This window comes from Nelumbo nucifera, chromosome 7 (genome assembly GCF_055504915.1).
Source record: "Nelumbo nucifera cultivar China Antique chromosome 7, China Antique-T2T, whole genome shotgun sequence".
Lineage (NCBI taxonomy): Eukaryota > Viridiplantae > Streptophyta > Magnoliopsida > Proteales > Nelumbonaceae > Nelumbo > Nelumbo nucifera.
In genome coordinates, this window is record NC_142655.1 from 22088106 (window position 1) to 22105001 (window position 16896).

General features: G+C 38.1%; 1 protein-coding gene and 1 long non-coding RNA gene across 4 annotated transcripts; both read left to right on the top strand.

Annotated features, from left to right (window-relative positions):
- Window positions 1-3686: 3686 nt before the first annotated feature.
- On the top strand, window positions 3687-4481 carry LOC148790262 (uncharacterized). 2 transcript variants are annotated; one of them, XR_016078945.1, is made up of 2 exons: window positions 3687-4003; window positions 4097-4481. It is a non-coding gene; the product is annotated as an uncharacterized LOC148790262 (long non-coding RNA). The 2 variants fall into 2 exon arrangements; XR_016078944.1 differs by having other exon boundaries at window positions 4106-4481.
- Window positions 4482-8349: 3868 nt separating this feature from the next.
- LOC104593573 (histone-lysine N-methyltransferase, H3 lysine-9 specific SUVH1-like) lies at window positions 8350-15653 on the top strand. Of its 2 annotated transcripts, none has more exons than XM_010253474.2 (3): window positions 8350-8509; window positions 8875-11417; window positions 15179-15653. In XM_010253474.2, exon 2 carries the CDS (start codon window positions 9137-9139, stop codon window positions 11354-11356), a length of 2220 nt encoding a protein of 739 aa, XP_010251776.1. In that variant the 5' UTR covers window positions 8350-8509; window positions 8875-9136; the 3' UTR covers window positions 11357-11417; window positions 15179-15653. The 2 variants fall into 2 exon arrangements, with proteins under 2 accessions (XP_010251776.1, XP_010251777.1); XM_010253475.2 differs by having other exon boundaries at window positions 8401-8577.
- Window positions 15654-16896: the final 1243 nt, after the last annotated feature.

The following is a 16896-nucleotide window of genomic DNA, read 5'->3' on the forward strand; positions in this document are numbered from 1 at the left end:
ATGGGTTGATGGTTCGACCACTCGGGTCAATGGGTCGTTGACCAATTCAATGGTTTTTGGCCAAGGACCGGGATTGGGGTAAAGCGGAACTGGTTGCCTAGACGGTTCCCAATTAAAAAAAAAAAAATAGGCAACCCGTTCTGACAACAATACAGGCAAAAAAAATTGAGTGTGTGAGGTTCATTAAGCAGTACCATATGTGTTATGTCATTCGAGCGTGTGATTCATACAACCTGAAAACGGAATCCTTTTAGCCACCGATTTTCAGATCAATGGTTTGACTGTTCGACTGTTCGCTTCAAACAGATGGCTCGTTTTGACAACAAAAATAAAAAAAAATGACCAAAAACCATTGAATGGGTCAATGGTTCGTTGACCGATTCAACAATTTTTTGCCAATGACCGAGGTTAGGATAAAACGGAACCGGTTGCCTGGATGGTTCCCAATTAAAAAAAATAAAAAACGGCCAAAAACCATTTTACGAGTCAACGGGTCAATGGTTTGACTGCTCGGATCCCATTTCTGATTAATTATATAAATATTGTTAGATAATTAGATATATATATATATATATATAATTATCTAATTTTATCAATATATAATAGTTATTATAAGTATTGTTAATAACTAGATATCGAACCGTTTTGACTGTTTTTTAATTTTTTTTAATCTTTTTTGTTAGATAGACCCCTAACCGGTTTGACCTCCGGGTCAATTTTAGAAACCATGATGTTATGTCATTCGAGCGTGTGACTCATACGACCCAAAAGCATAACTATTCTAGCCATTGGTTTTTGGGTCGACAGTTCAACCGTTTGGTTCAAATGGACAACTTGTTCTGACAACAAAAATAAAAAATGGCAAAAAACCATTGTACAAGACAATGGGTTGACGGTTCGACCACTCGTGCCAATGGGTCGTTGACCAATTCAATGATTTTTGGCTAGGGACCAGGATTTGGGTAAAACAGAACTAATTGTTTAGACGGCTCCCAATTAAAAAAATAAAAAAACGGATGACCCGTTTTGACAGCAAAAAATTAAGTGTGTGAGGTCTATTAAGAAGTACCATACGTGTTATATCATTCAAGTGTGTGATTCATACGACCTAAAAACGGAATCGTTCTGGCCACCAGTTTTTTGGTCAATGGTTTGATTGTTTGGTTCGAACAGATGACCCATTCTGACAACAAAAATAAAAAAACGACCAAAAACCATTGAATGGGTCAATGGTTTGACTGCCCAGGTCAATGGGTCATTGACCGATTCAACGATTTTTGGCTAGGGACTAAGATTAGGATAAAACGGAACTGGTTGCCTGGATAGTTCTCAATTAAAAAAAATAAAAAAAGGGCCAAAAGCCATTTTACGGATCAATAGATCGATGATTCAACTACTCAAATCAATGGTTCGTTGACCGATTCAACTAAAACCGGATCAACGGATTGACGGTTCCATTCCAGCCCAAGCAGGGCCCCTCCGCTAGTACTCATTATTCTCCAAATTCTCTCCTGCAATTCTGAGATATTCTCTCTCTTAGTTTGTAGAAGGTTTTATTCTCAAAATATTTTAATGGGTTTTGAGAATATTTTATATTTTATTCTAAAAGACATGGGAAGAGATATTGAGAATTTAGCAAGACAAGCACATTCAGCTATTGACATGTGGCTCCTACACTATTTCTTGCCATGTGTTTTACAGGTGAAATACCTCATTTGTGGTTGTTTCATGGTTTCGTTGGATGAGTTATTGTATGCTTATTTTGGGTTTCATGGGCTTCCATCTCCAAGCACGAGACAGACTGCACTAGCTATGGTATGAACAAAAAGCAGTGGTAAGAAGACACTTTTAACTACGGTTGTTTACATCCATAACTAAAAGTGTCTTCTTGCCACGATTTTTTTATCCGTGGCTATAAAAATATTTATAACCACGGAATTTAAGCATTCGTGGCACGGCCAAATCTTTAGTGGGCCGCAGCGATAGCCCAAGGGTTCGAATGGTAGCTCTTTTCTCCAGCAGCAGCTATTCTCCTCCTCATTCTTCTTCCATTAGTTATGGTTCAATTTTTGTTTTTGTCAGGCTTTAACCATGTTTTTGTTAGGATACAGACATACAGTAATCATGTAGAACATCTGATATTTTTTTTTTAATATTTTATTTTTATATTTTCGCCTTTGATTTCAATTAAGAGATGTAAGATTGAAGACATGAAGTAAAGGATCATGTTACACATGACAGATTTGCTAGTCTGAAGTCACTTTTCTTGGTTTAATTCATGAATAACCCAGAGTAGGGATTGAATCAGTTTTATGTCCCATACGAATTCTGCCATAGGCATCTTTATAAAGTAAATATAGATACATGTAACCTATCTTTTCTTTTCTTAGAAATGGCTCTGTGGCTATAGATATAATTCTGCCCTAGGATTAAGGCCTTGTTTGGTTTAGGGAATAGGTGTCTGGAATGGAATCGAAATGGACTATTTTGGTTCCAACTGTTTAGTTGGACGGAATCGGAATCTCATTCCCAATCCTACTGGATTCCCTCCTCCTCTCTCAGGAATGAACTTTCATTCCTGCTGATTCCATTTCCCATTTTCATTCCTGTTCCAATTCAACTGCGAACCAAATGGACCCTAAATTACTTTTTTAGTGGCTTTATAAAGTATTTGTTCTCTTCTTAGAAATGGTTTATGTCCTGTTTCTAATGCATGTAGTTGGACCAATGCCCACCATGGCTGTTTAGTCTTGTATTTTCTTCTAATTTGTAAGTTGTAACCTGTGAATTGAATGAAAATTATCTCACACTTTGATGCACAATTAACATGATCTGGTTGACTTAGTAGTTAGTACTTTGGCCACAAAAGTTTGTATGTTGAAACGGTTGGATGTGGCAATAAAAGTTCTCCTGTGAAGTGTGAAGATAGTGCAATGACCCAAAGATTTTTCTTCAATTTGTTGGTCAGTAACAAAGGCAAACTTTAGTTAACGAGTGTGGAACAGAAATTAGGACCAAAATCTAGTTGAATACTTTTTATTTGTCATTGTTAATCTGCATCCTATTTCCTTTTAATTCCTTTGTGTTCCCCTTTGGTCTTAAGAAAAACGGTCCCAAACATGTCTCTGTTTCTTGTTTCTTGGAACACCATTTTTCTATGTGACGCCAACATGGAACCGTTTTCTAAGGCAGAAACATTGAAGCCAAGCACCACCTTGAAGGAAGAATTGAGACCAAAACTAGTGGAATACATCAAAATCCTTAGATTCGATTTACAAAACCTTATATTTTATATTATTTTATATATATACTCTACGTATTTGTATTTATACTCATTTCAAACTAAGCCATAAGGATTTTTAGTTTTCTCGCATGAAAATAACTAACTTTATCCCAAAATAAAAGATCCGTGTCTCAAGAGTATAAACATGCCCAATGCTGTTGACTTACTAAAATACCCTGCGAATCACGTACGGGCATATGAGACAATTGCGAGACTGTATTTGGAAATGGTACAAATAGGGTGTAAATGCCGGTTTAGTGCAAATAGTATTCCGGTTCAGTTTTGTTGGCGTTTGGTAAGAAAGCATATGTATTGACCAATGTTTTTAAAACGGGATCAGATTGGACGGTCAAATCAGAAACATTGAGAGCTGATCAAGTTTCCGGTTCCAGTTAAACTAAAACTCAGGATTCTTAGAAAACCGTTGAAAAGGTTAGAGAACCGCTTTTCTGGACAGCAGTTTACATGTTACAATTTTTTTTTTTGAAATTAAAAAAACATAAAAATCTAAAAGAAAATTACGCCCATGCTCCAACTCCAAGTAATTGGGCTAGGGTTTGAACAAACCTTTGTAGGCTTGCAGTTTCGTTCTTCCCTGTTCCCTTTCCATTCTCACTGTCATCCGCTCAGGTGCTCACCTCCGACGACTTGCGCGACGGCGATTCACGGTGACCGATGACCGGTGGTTGAGCGGCAAGGATTTGCGACGACGACCAGCAGGTTTTTAACTTTTTATATTTTTCTTATAACCAACAACCAGTTGTTTTATATTTTTCTTAATTAGCAGTGACCAGTTGTTTTTGCAACGACAAGGATTTGCAGCGGAAAGCGGCAATCGGAAGTTTTTGGCTTTTTGCAGTGGCGACCAACAGTTTTTTCCTCTTTGTAAGCCCAACACCGGCACACCACCATTATTGGCGACGATGATGTTTTTTTTTTTTAAATTTTTTTAATCATAATAGTTCTATTTTACAGTTTTTTGTTTTTGAATCAAAATAGTGTTATTTGAAAGATCATATGCAATACAACCCAGTGAGGCCACAATAATTTACTTGCAGAAAATAGGCATCAAAAATGCCATTGTATTTCCAAATCACAGTAGAAAAAACCCAATGGTCTTATGATTCATGTTGTCTCAAATCTGATTTAAGAATAGGAAAGCATATGGTAATTCAGAATTTTTTCTGTATTTTTTGCATTTTGTTGTGTTTTTTCCTGTATTTTTGGAAATTTTCTATGTTGTCTGTATTTTATTGTTTTTATATTTAGATGTTTTTTCTGTAATTTCTGTATTTTATTTAATTTGTATGCTATTTTTATTTTTTTAATTTATTTATGACATTAGGGTTTAACCGTTCGGCCCAGATTGTTGAACCAGTGACCCAAAAAATGGTCTCTTGACCAGTTCTGTTTCTGGGTTGGTTTTCAAAACCTTGGTATTGACAATGATAGAAAACACAATTTTCAAGGCATATTTACACCTAAAATGAGAGGTAATTTTACATAAAAAAGAATGAAATTTGCATTCAAAGTGGTTATGATAGAAAATGTATATTTCTATATTGGGATTCATGTTTGCATCCATTACAACTAAAAGTCTTTAAAAGTAAATTTATAAATACAAAATTAACCCAACTTTACAGTAATATGGACAAAAATGCATTCATTTACACTTTATTCACATCATTTCCAGACGCAAATGAGTGTGATGCGTGCAATAGAATTTCTATAATGCCTGAGATGGTGACATGTGGCCAAATCAGGTAAGCTGCATTCACTAGTGTTAGATTCTCTCATGTTCCCACTAAAAATTGAACTAGCATAACTAATTAAGTAAACTTCGCAAGCTCTAGAGTTGTAAAGTGGGACAAGCCATCCATGGGCCGGCATGGCCGGACAAGATATGGGTCGTGCCAAGCTTGGGTTTTGAGGCTCATAGACAGGCACAACACAGAAGGACAAAGTGGGCTCAGCATGGCATGACACGGCCTTCTTAGCAGGTCGATACAGCACGTCATGTAGATAACCTACTTCAAATATAGTCATTTAGGACCCCCCCAATGGCTCGTTTTTACATTTTGGGGGATTTACATAAATACCCTCACAAACAACTATAAACAATTAATTTGAAGTCATTTGTAAAGTATTTTGACTTTGGAGAAATAAAATGATAATAATGCTCTCCAATAGCTATATAACAAGTAGTTTGGGGCATCTTGGTAAAGTGATGAAATACCTTTTCTAAATACCAAAATACTCATCCCAACAACTATAAAACAACTAATTTTTAAGAATATTTTAATCAATTGAATTAATTCCAACTCTTATAAATACCCTTATCCTCACTCTTTCTCATCACTCAAATTCTTATACTCTCTCAAATGGGATATCTTTGGCTAGCTATTGGGGGCCAAACAGCCTATGCTGTTGAGAGCATTTTTGGGCTGAACACATTAACCCATTCATGCCCATGTCTATCTTTTTGATCAAAAGAAAGTAGAGGCAATTACTCTTTTACCCCACTCTCATGGTAATGTGGCATTTCCAACAGCCAAATTTTTCCCCAACAGCCAAATTTTTCCCACTCATACTCTTACATATTGATAGTTTAACTTTTAAAATTTGTTTCATGAAAGAGAACCTAAACTTTAGTAATATGAACATGTTTCACACGATGTCATGTGTCATTTATAATATTTCAAAATCCCAAAATTACCCTTTCATAATCATTTTCCTCAAGATTGAACTAGAGCCGCAAATTTTCTTGGGGTGTCCCATTCAATAAAAGATTAAAGATTGAGCTCGTAAAGAGAGTAGGTCTACAACTCGTCTATGGATCGACACTTTTCTGATAGGCTTTGCCTCATCACATGCCATCCAACCCCGTTCTTTTAAATGTTGGTCTATATTGTGTAGGCTGTCGGGCCCTTTTTTGTTCCCCAGTAACTCAAAATCTACTTCATCCCTCTCTGGATTTGAACACTTCTATAGAGAAAATGGGTTAAGTACTCTGCAACCTAATGCAGAATTTTGAACTGCATCCTGTCCGTGAATTTGGCATCACTTTACCGTTATGATTCATCTCCTGTACTGAAGCTACATAATTCTGACTTGGACTGATCAGTCATTCTTCCAAAAAAATTTCTGACTCTGCCACTAACTAGAGCATACATTGACCCATCAAATCAGATATCTCCTAATAGTTCAATAAATGAAAAAGTGAGACTTTTTAGTGGAAGTGACCGGGACAGGGACAGCTTTGAAGAAACAATCTGTACTCCATATCAGCAAATCGCTTCCCACCAACTTGAGCTTCATGTTGAACCACCCAAATCCGTATCACTTTGTTTGGAAGAATGATAAGTTTGTTTAATGAAATAGCAACTTATAATTTGGCTTCTTTAAATCATGAAACCAAAGATAAACTCTATGGTTTCTTTTTATTTATATCTTCGACGAAGTTATCTTGGAACGAGAACGACTCAACTGCTTCCGATGTAAAATAAGAGGCCATGAGAGCAGCAATGCTGAGAAGATGCCTAATGGAGATACCCTTATTTCCATTTTTGGCCTCCTGAGAAGAGGGAGTCAAGGAGAAGCCTCCCTTTGAGAAAGAGAGAGAGGTTTCAACGATTTTGTCAAATGTATTTGATTGATGTTCATACTAACAAAGGGCAATTTGATAATTTTATTATCCACCATAACATCCGTTAACGGTATTGGACTAAATTGACACTTTTCAAACATTTAAGTATTAAAATAAGACCATCCCAAATTACTGAGTACTAATTTGCAATTTACTAAAAAAATACTAGTTGATTATGCCAATCGTCAAGCTAAGATCTTATTTGGTTTGCAGGAATAGAGGTCTGGAATTGGAATGGCATGGGTTGTTTCGATTCCAACTGCTTGATTAGGTAGAATTGAAATTCTATTCCCATTCTGGGTGGAACTTCATTCTCCTATTTGAGGGAATGAAAATATGAAATCCCATTCTGATTCCTGTTTGAACCAAACAGTTTATGAGAATAGATCATTCTGATTCTGATTCTGAAGAACTTTGATTCTGATTCCAAACCAGATCCTCATTTGTATATTGTAGTGGACTAGCTGGGATAGAAAAATTCACACCTACAAATTAACGGTCTGCATGTTTCTTAATTTGTCAACATGTAACTGATCCATTTTAAACCGGCTAGTGGTCCGAATGAACCAATCTTCCGATCCGGTCGGGTTGTTTCAGGCTAAAGAGTTGAGACAACGAGACAAGAACCACACTAATCATATTCATATATAAGCGGCGCTCACATCGCGGAAACAGTGTGAGCTTGCTTTGTTACCTTCTCCATCACTCGTTGACTAAACAATTTCTTATTTCTGAAACCGGATTTAGTAAGTGCAAAGCCCATTCGAACAGCCATCATTGCCTTGCATTGCAAATATCTCGATATTCCCGATGCAAGGATGTAAAGGCTGATCGAACGGGCCTTGCACTGATTGAAGTTCCCCAGTCAATGAACGATCGACACGTCATCGCTCTCAGGGCTTCCTCACCCGTAACCGCTCCCGCCGGATCACCCCGCCAATAATTTCGTCACATTGTATGAACGGAGGCAGAGTCCAGAGTCCAGTGGGCGGACCCATTTAGATTCCAAAATCATCTACAGTTCAACTCGTGAAAATCGACAAATCAAGATAGCCCACGTCAGCTTCGTAGACAAGGGACCCATCAATCAGGGCGACGTGTCAAGTGGTGATTAGTACAGTACGAAGAGGATTCGTACAGGAGCATCCATTCTGGCTCTGTTCAAGTGAGTTTTGTTTCAACGTGGGCCACGTGGCAACGAAGAGTGGCTTTTGGAGGTCGCGCATGGCCATTTCCCATCACTCTATCATGTCATTGGGTTGGTGTGGGCCCCGAAAACACCTTTACCATTTCTCTTTTCAAGTACATATGGTAGACAGGATCGGACGGCTGAGAATCGCTTTTGAGTCCACAGAATTCGCCACTTGTCGGAATGTAGGACATCTGTGCGTCGTGGCCAAATAAAAACAAAACATTAACGAATTGAAAAATTGAACCCAGAGGAAAAGCAAAAGACGCATCGAGCGGAGACAGAGCACAGAGGGGAGAGAGAGAGAGAGTAAAGTTTTGATTTGAGGCGGAAGTGTTCGTAAATTCAACGCATTTGTCTTTGAAACCCTAAATCTACAAATCTCGAGAAGGTAGTTTCTCGCTCTAATCTCTCTGTTAACTTTCTGGGTTTTTGGAGGTGGAGCTGTTGATGCATCAGGTTGTCGCGGATTCTGATCTGCTAAACATCTCGGAAAGATCAGTGTTTTTGTTGTTTATCGTTTTTCATTTTGTCGAGATCTTCGTTTCCCACTACTGTTTCTTGGCTTCTCGAATTGCTGTTTTTGTTTGATCTGTCTTTAGAGCTTGCTTTCTGCGGACTGTGCCGGTTTCTGATCGTGCCTGAACAGTTTTTCTGTTGATTTTGTGCGGCATCTTTGTACTTATTTTAGGGCTATTTCTTTGTATTCTTTCTCTGAATCTCTAATTTGTTCTGGGTTTTTCCTATCTTTGACAGATTGCTGGAAATTTGCGAGCCTTATCTGTAACATGCTTTGTTGTTTTGAGGTATTTGACATTTCTGCCTTGCATGTTGATATGAAGGGCAGAAATAGTGACTGAGACAATGTTGTTCTATGGGTATTAGATTCTGTGATTCAGTAGTTATACTGGTAGAAGCAAAAGCAAAGGGGGGAAAAAGGTAGAGGAAGCTCCTCAGGTTTTCCATTGGGGACTATTGGTTGATTTTCAGTTAGTTCTTTTGATTCAGAGGGACCTCAATGGAACGAGGTCCTAGTCCAGATTCAGTTCCACATTCAGGTGCTGAGGATAAGTCTAGAGTCCTGAATGTAAGGCCTTTGCGTTGTTTGGCTCCCGTTTTCCCAACTCCGCATGGATTCACCACATTCACTGTTCCCCAAGCTCCTCCTTTTGTCTATGCACCCCCATTTGGTCCCTTTCCTCCCGGGTTCACTGCATTTTACCCCTTTTTCATCCCTACAGATCCTCAAAGACCACCAGAACAGCACACACAGACCCCGAGTGGAGCAACCACTCAAGCTGGTGTTTTTGGATTCGGTCATCCGGCACAAACTCCAACCACTCCAGTGCCTTTGTTTAGGCCACCTGCTCCTCCCCAACCGCCTCAGTTTGTAGGAACTTCAAATGGTAATGTAGGGTCATCAAAAAAGAGCTCCAGGCACCAGGAAGCTGGTGCACAGTCACAACCACAAGCAGCAAACAAGAGTGAGTCTGTTAGGTCAGCAATGGAAGAAGATGGGTGCAGTGATAACCAGAAGCGCCCCGCCCATAATATTAGTAGCTGCAATGTTCAATTCACAGATGTGGAAGCTACCAGCAGTGCTGAGAAGCAGAAGACCAAGTCAAACAAAAGAGTGAGGGAAAGCCAAGGGGTGAGGTTATCCTCAACAGGTGATGGTGATAGGGAGTCACTTGGACATATTCTCATGACATTTGATGCCATCAGGCGAAGGATTGCTCAAATTGAAGATGCAAGGGAGCCAACCTCTGGGACAATTAAACGTGCAGATCTGAGAGCTGGGACAATCATGTTAAACAATGGGCTCCGGGCAAATACAAGGAAGAGAATTGGAGCTGTTCCTGGAGTTGAGATTGGAGATGTTTACTTTTTCAGGATGGAGATGTGCTTGGTGGGATTGCATGCTCCATGTATGGCTGGAATAGACTACATGAGTCTCAGGTATGACCAAGAAGAAGAACCTGTGGCTGTAAGCATTGTTTCATCAGGAGCATATGAGGATGATGTGGATGATCCAGATATGTTGGTTTACAGTGGCCAAGGTGGAAACTTTAACAAGAAAAGTAAACAAGCAGTTGATCAGAAGCTTGAAAGGGGTAACCTTGCTTTGGAGAAAAGTTTGCGTCGGGCTAATGAGGTAAGAGTTATTCGAGGTATGAAGGATATAGGGAGCCCAACAGGGAAGGTCTATGTCTATGATGGTCTCTATAAGATCCAGGAATCTTGGATGGAGAAAGGGAAGTCAGGCTACAACGTTTTCAAATATAAATTGGTAAGGCTACAGGGGCAGCCTGCTGCATTTTCAATATGGAAATCTATTCAACAATGGAAGGAGAATATCACAACTAGGGCTGGTGTTATCTTGCCTGACCTGACCTCAGGGATGGAAAATTTACCTGTTTCCCTTGTAAATGATGTTGATGAGGAGAAAGGCCCTGCTTATTTCACTTATTTCCCTACCCTGAAACATTCAAAACCAGTCAGCTCAGCTGAACCTTCTCTTGGCTGTAATTGCCATGGTGGGTGCCAACCAGGTGATTCCAATTGCTCTTGCATTCAAAAGAATGCAGGCGATCTTCCCTATACTGGAAATGGTGTTCTTGTGATGCAGAAACCCTTGATATATGAGTGTGGCCCCTCTTGCCCATGCTATACTCAATGCAGAAATCGAGTGTCCCAGACTGGTTTAAAAGTTCACCTGGAGGTGTTTAAGACAAAGGATAAAGGTTGGGGTCTCAGGTCTTGGGATCCCATCCGTGCAGGTACATTTATTTGTGAATATGCAGGAGAAGTCATTGATTATATAAAAGTAGAGGAGGACAGTGAGGAAGAAGAACAAGATGAGTATATATTTGATTCCTCTCGCACTTATGACAACTCGTTGAAATGGAATTATGTACCTGAGTTACTAGGAGAAGAAGTTCTTGGAGACTCAAAAGAAACCAGCAAGCCTCCACAGTCTGTTATGATAACTGCAAAGAATTTTGGGAATGTGGCTCGTTTTATGAACCACAGTTGTTCCCCTAATGTCTTTTGGCAGCCAGTCTTGCAAGAGCACAAAAAAGAATCACATATTCACATTGCATTCTATGCAATCAGACATATTCCTCCCATGACAGAGTTGACATATGACTATGGGATAAGCGGAACCCAAAGTTCGTACCACAGGAAGAAAAAATGTTTCTGTGGATCTTTAAACTGCAGATCATATTTTGGTTAGTGGTTAAGAGACACAAATAACTAGACAAAAACAGAGTTGTTCAGCATGGTCTTCGGCAAAGGTTAGGAATTACTTTGTTACGAACGTACTGAATATCTTTTTTTCTTTCTTAATATTTTCCTATCAAGTATTTTGCATTCTATGCTGTTCATACTCTTTGTTTTACTTTTCTTTTATTGAATGTTCCAATAGGTTTTAGTTTATGTAATTTGTTCAACTCTTCTAATCTATAAAAGTGACGATTTTAAGCTGTATGCTCAGAAACTGTGGGGGTTGATTAGTTTTGTGAATTAGGCTATAAAGTCAGTCATATCTCCAATGAAACAGAATTTTCTAATTTTTTGATCAGGAAAAGAATAAAATTTTATTAAATCAGAACAAACAATGTACAAAGGACAGTCATCCCTGAGATTGAGATGGCCTTGTCATTGTATTTTTACATCATGGAGTATCCCCCCACACCAGAACATTTTCTCTCTTTTCACCCCTTGTTTTTTCCAACCCATCTGCCAGCCTATTTTCTGATCTGTAGACCCAATTTGCAGCTACTGAGGTATTGTGGTTCTTATTTTGTGACATGATAGAGGTACAAATTGTTTGCATTCTCTCTCCCTAGAGCTGTATGCAATCAAATTTTAAGTTCTGTCATCTTATCCTCTCTTATGCTAGACCGATGTATAACTCTCACTGGATGTTTGGCATAAATGTTCTCATTTTGTAATCATATCATAAAACATGAATAAATATAGGCATTGGGCCATACTAAGGTTTTGAAATGTTAAAGTTTTATAACTCAACTCAACTAAACCTTGTTCCAACCATTTGGAGTTGGCTGCATGTTCCACCAACTTTTGTGCCTCTATTCAGTGCCATATTCATTGTTAATTTATGTGCTTTGAAATAATTCCTCACTACTTCAATTCATGTTCATTTTGGTGTGCCCCTAGCTCTTCTAGACCATTCAACTTGTAACAAATCACTTTTAAAACTACAAATTCAGAGAAAATGCAAGGAGGTCAGCCAGAAAGGATTTAATAGATAGAATACCTTACCTAAAGTGTAATGTTTAAATCATTGTTAGTCTTTCTCAATTTATTTCTGCTAAATCATTCAAGGGTTCACTTGTGATCCAAATCAGCATGTACAACCACCACTTCTGTTTCCCAAGCAATACAATGGCTTGAGAATTGCCTTTTGAATACACACTAAATACAATTGGATCTATTTCTTGGTGTAATATTTGTCTTGGGATGATGAGCACGAGGATGCAATTTCATATTTGAGAGTGGCCACTTTATGGTGGAGAACAAATATTAGGTTCATCCTTTCCACCCTCCCAAGATCCAGAAAGCTGAGACAAACATTAGGTAATAGTGTTTTTTATCAATAACTTCAACCTCAATTGTTGTCCACAGCCACAATGCCGTGGAATTTCACACCCTGTCTTCATTCTCTTCCCCAGCCCAAGGATTTCAGCATCAATTTGAACATGCCTCTGAACTTGCAATCCTTGTTTCTTCACCTGGATTTGCTTTATTTTAGTTGGGCATAAGCATCATGCTTATGGCCAAAGGGGCATGGTAAGCTTCTAAATAGCTTCTATTTGTTTGTAAACTTATTCTGAATCTTGGAATCACCTCAAGAGGGTTACTCTCAGCCACTTTCTCTACATTTCATCCAGCATTTAATCCATGGACAAACTATTCCTATTGCATGCCAGTTTGATTGACCATCTCCCTCCTTCCCTCCCTCTCCCTCTCTTTCTCTCTAGCATAACACATGTACATGTTGCATATTTACTATCTTTACTAATGTTAACAGAACAAGAACAAAATAAATAGGGAGCTAAAAGCCCTTGTAATAGTGCTGATTCAGTTCAGATTGAAGTTGGAGAGAAGTTGAAAAACGAGGGCTCAAAGCAATCTGAGATTGAGTAGGACTTGTCTCAAACTGCTGCCCCACTTTTCTTTAATTAAAATATAACTGAAGTTACATTATTACCCCTGAAATAGAAAAAAACAACTAAATAACAAAGAAAATGAATGCAAAAAGACTAAAATACCCCTATTACCAGCACTTGTAATTTAACAATTAGCATATATTATATGTATGAGATTGCATTATTATCTCATTTTTAGCGCAAATTCTTAAAAAAGGATTAGTCAATACCCATAATAAGCTTCTAAATGGCTTTTATTTGTATGTAAACCTGTATCATGTTTTTATGAATCTGATTCTGATAAGAACCTCGATAAGGTTATTCTCAGCCACTTTCTCTACATATGATCCTGTATTTAATCCATGAACAAAGTATTCCTATTGTGCTCCAGTTTGATTGACCATCCCTCTGCCTCCCTCCCTCTCCCTCTCCCTTTCTGCATGTTGCATATTTAAAACATAAATTATATGTACGAAATTGCATTATTGTCTTATTTTTAGCACAAATTCTTAAAAAAGGTTTAGTCAGTATCCAGGAATTAATTATTTGATACATTGCATCATAGTTTTCAAGGCGCCAAGGCGAGGCTAGGCGACAGGGGGGGGCGCCTTGTTGCCTAGTTGCCTAGGCGATGGGTTTTTTAAAGTAAAAATCACATATCCTAGGGTAGTTCCCTAGGTTCCATAACCAACTTTCTTTAATAACTATCCATAATTTTCATAAGCAAATTATAAATTTCATGTTTGTCTAGAAAATCAACATATTTATGAGAAGAAAAAGAAGAAAGGAAAGAAAATTAAAAAATATAGGGGCTGAACCCCTATTTTTGTTATAGGAAAAGAAGAAGAAGAAGACCTAGGAGTCGCCTTGACAACTATGCATTGCATAAAGAGACCAGATGACTAGTAATCTTCTCACTATATTGACAGCATTATAATATCAGCCAAACCCCATAAACTTTGATTATCTGTAGGGGTGAGCATTTAGCATTCGGTTAAAAACTAAACCGAATAAAACCAAAATTGAAAAAATGAAAACCAAATAAAACTGAATTTTCGGTATATATATATATATATATATATATTATACAATGAAATTAGGTTAATTCTGTGTTTTTGGTTAACTGAATTTCCAAATTTGAAAACCAAAACTGAAACCAAAGTTTCCAAAGACCAATTTTACCGAACCAAAAAAACCAAAACTGAAAATTTCAGTTTGGTTTTGTTTTTTTTTTTTTTTTTTTTTTTTTGACAATGCTCATCCTTAATTATCAGGGCCTGGTTCAGCTTCTTTGAAGAGCTCCTGATAAGCTATTCAAAGAGGCTGAAGTGGACAGCCCTTAAATTGACTGACTGACAGCTGATTCTAGCTCATGGGATTTTCCGCCAAACATGGCTTATAGATGTCCACGAAGGGCCCACCTCTGAAAGCCAGAAGCTGCTGTGCTTCAGCCCTCCCAAACCTGCATATTAGAACCTCAATTGAACTAACAGTTGTCCTATGAGCAGTATCCTCAGTAACGATGCAACTGTAACACTGCAACAGTACTTCCATGTTTTGTAGCCAATGCACAATTACATGCTATATGGCCTACAATTTTAACTTAGGGTAGCAAAAGAAACAATGAGGCGAAGGTATTGTTGACCAGTCTCTCCCTAAGAAACATGAAACTCACATCTAAAAAGGGAAAAAATAGGGAGAGGAAAAGCATGGTTATAATACTCTTTTTTTTGTCATGTTCATTCAGTCATTGGAGCTTCTCATTTCTTTAGTCTTAACCAACATATGTTTTGTTTCACAATACACATGCTTTTAATATGGTTTAAAGTTGAGCTTGTGAAATTGGCATTCTCACATGCTCTTTTATCTTCTTTCTTTCTCAGTTTCTTTTGGAGGTGAGTGCATGGAGTTCCTGAGAAGAAAATGTCATCTCAAAACACTGGATTTTGGTTGTACAGAGGTATGGGGGGGATACACCAAATTTTGCCATTTATGCTTATAGCATATAGTGCATGTCATATAGGACATGCTAAAGGTTCCCTATTCAGGTGTGAAATACACAGGTTTTAAAGTGCTAATGTTTCAGATTTTATGAGGCAGCCTTAATTTAGTTAAATCTTTTTTCATCTCCATCCATTTTGCGAGAATAGAAGCAAAATGTTATCCATGGTTCTTTAGTGGAAACTCTTGTAATTCATACATGGGAAGATCACCTTGATCATTCGGAATATTAGGAGAATGGATATGTTAAAATAATGTAACTGTCAATGTTGTTTTGACATGCGAAAATCTTCAAAGCCAGGACTGTTGTTTATTATTCACAATAGAATAGATGTCAGAACTAGGCATCTGGGGCAATATCAGAGCAGTGATGTTTTTGTTGTCCAATTGGTGTACAAGTCCAAACGATACAAATGATAGGCCCCTGGGTCATTCATTATCAAATTACGTCCTTCAAGATAATGGTTTGAAGTTTTAACCTACTGACTGCTTTACTGGTTAAAGCCACAGAATGTGACTTAATCTTGTTTTGGTTCAAGATATGGCAAATGTACAAAATTTTCCAAGGCAATATGACTTTTCAGGCTGGAGGCAGTTGGAGAGGTTCATCAGTTGTACTCTGCGACCCATGTTCATGAATGCTTTTCTGATTATAATAATCACTGCAACTTTGAATGGAAGTATATTTTCTTTCTATGGAGATGACTATGAACTTATGATGTCCTTAAATTTTTGCTTTGGGAACTGATAATTCTCAAAGAATTAAAATGGCTTACATATGATCCTGAATCATGTTTATTCTGAATCTGATTCTGATAAGCACCTCAAGAAGGTTATTCTCAGCCAATTGTCAGAAATGGTTTTTCTTTCTGAAGCTTTCCAGTTTCCATCTTGACACCTGAAAGACATTCTCTAAGCGAAACTTGCGTTCCAATATTACCTCTGACCTTAGTCGCAGAACAGTTCAGGGCGATGTGATCGGCTTCAGTCAGGGCAAAGCCCATTCGAGCAGATGCTTTACAAAATTCTATTAGAATGGTGTGGGCACAGATTTGCCCTGATAGAAGCCAATCTTGCGAGCGACCACCACCCTTAGAAATAAAATAAAAAAAAAATCAACTGATGCGATATGTTGAATTAATTGCAAAGGGTGATGTGTTCGTTTTCACTTGGGCTGCTGAATTGTTCTGCGACTGGTTGCAGGTAATGCGATCTCACATCTGGACACCCGAATGTGTTGATAACCAATTATCTCTTCAACAACAAATCCAACTGATCACAATTCACACCTCGGCATATTCACTGTAAGTAATCCATGTTAATCTCGCACTTTGACATAAAAGTCGAAGCTTTTACTGCCTTGCATTGAGAATGTATAGAAGTTAGCATAGATTTGCCCCGGGCATAGATTTGCCCCGACTGAAGCCGGTCTCATAAGAGTCTGGACTCTGGATTGCAGTTTGTGGGAGGTGTGATGATTCAGGAGTGCCTTGCGTAAGCAAATCATCATATAAGACATTTAAACCTAGCCAATTCTCAATCACTCAATGTATAGTATAGTCCAAGGTTTTAAAAACTGGACCGGACATGGAATCGTTTT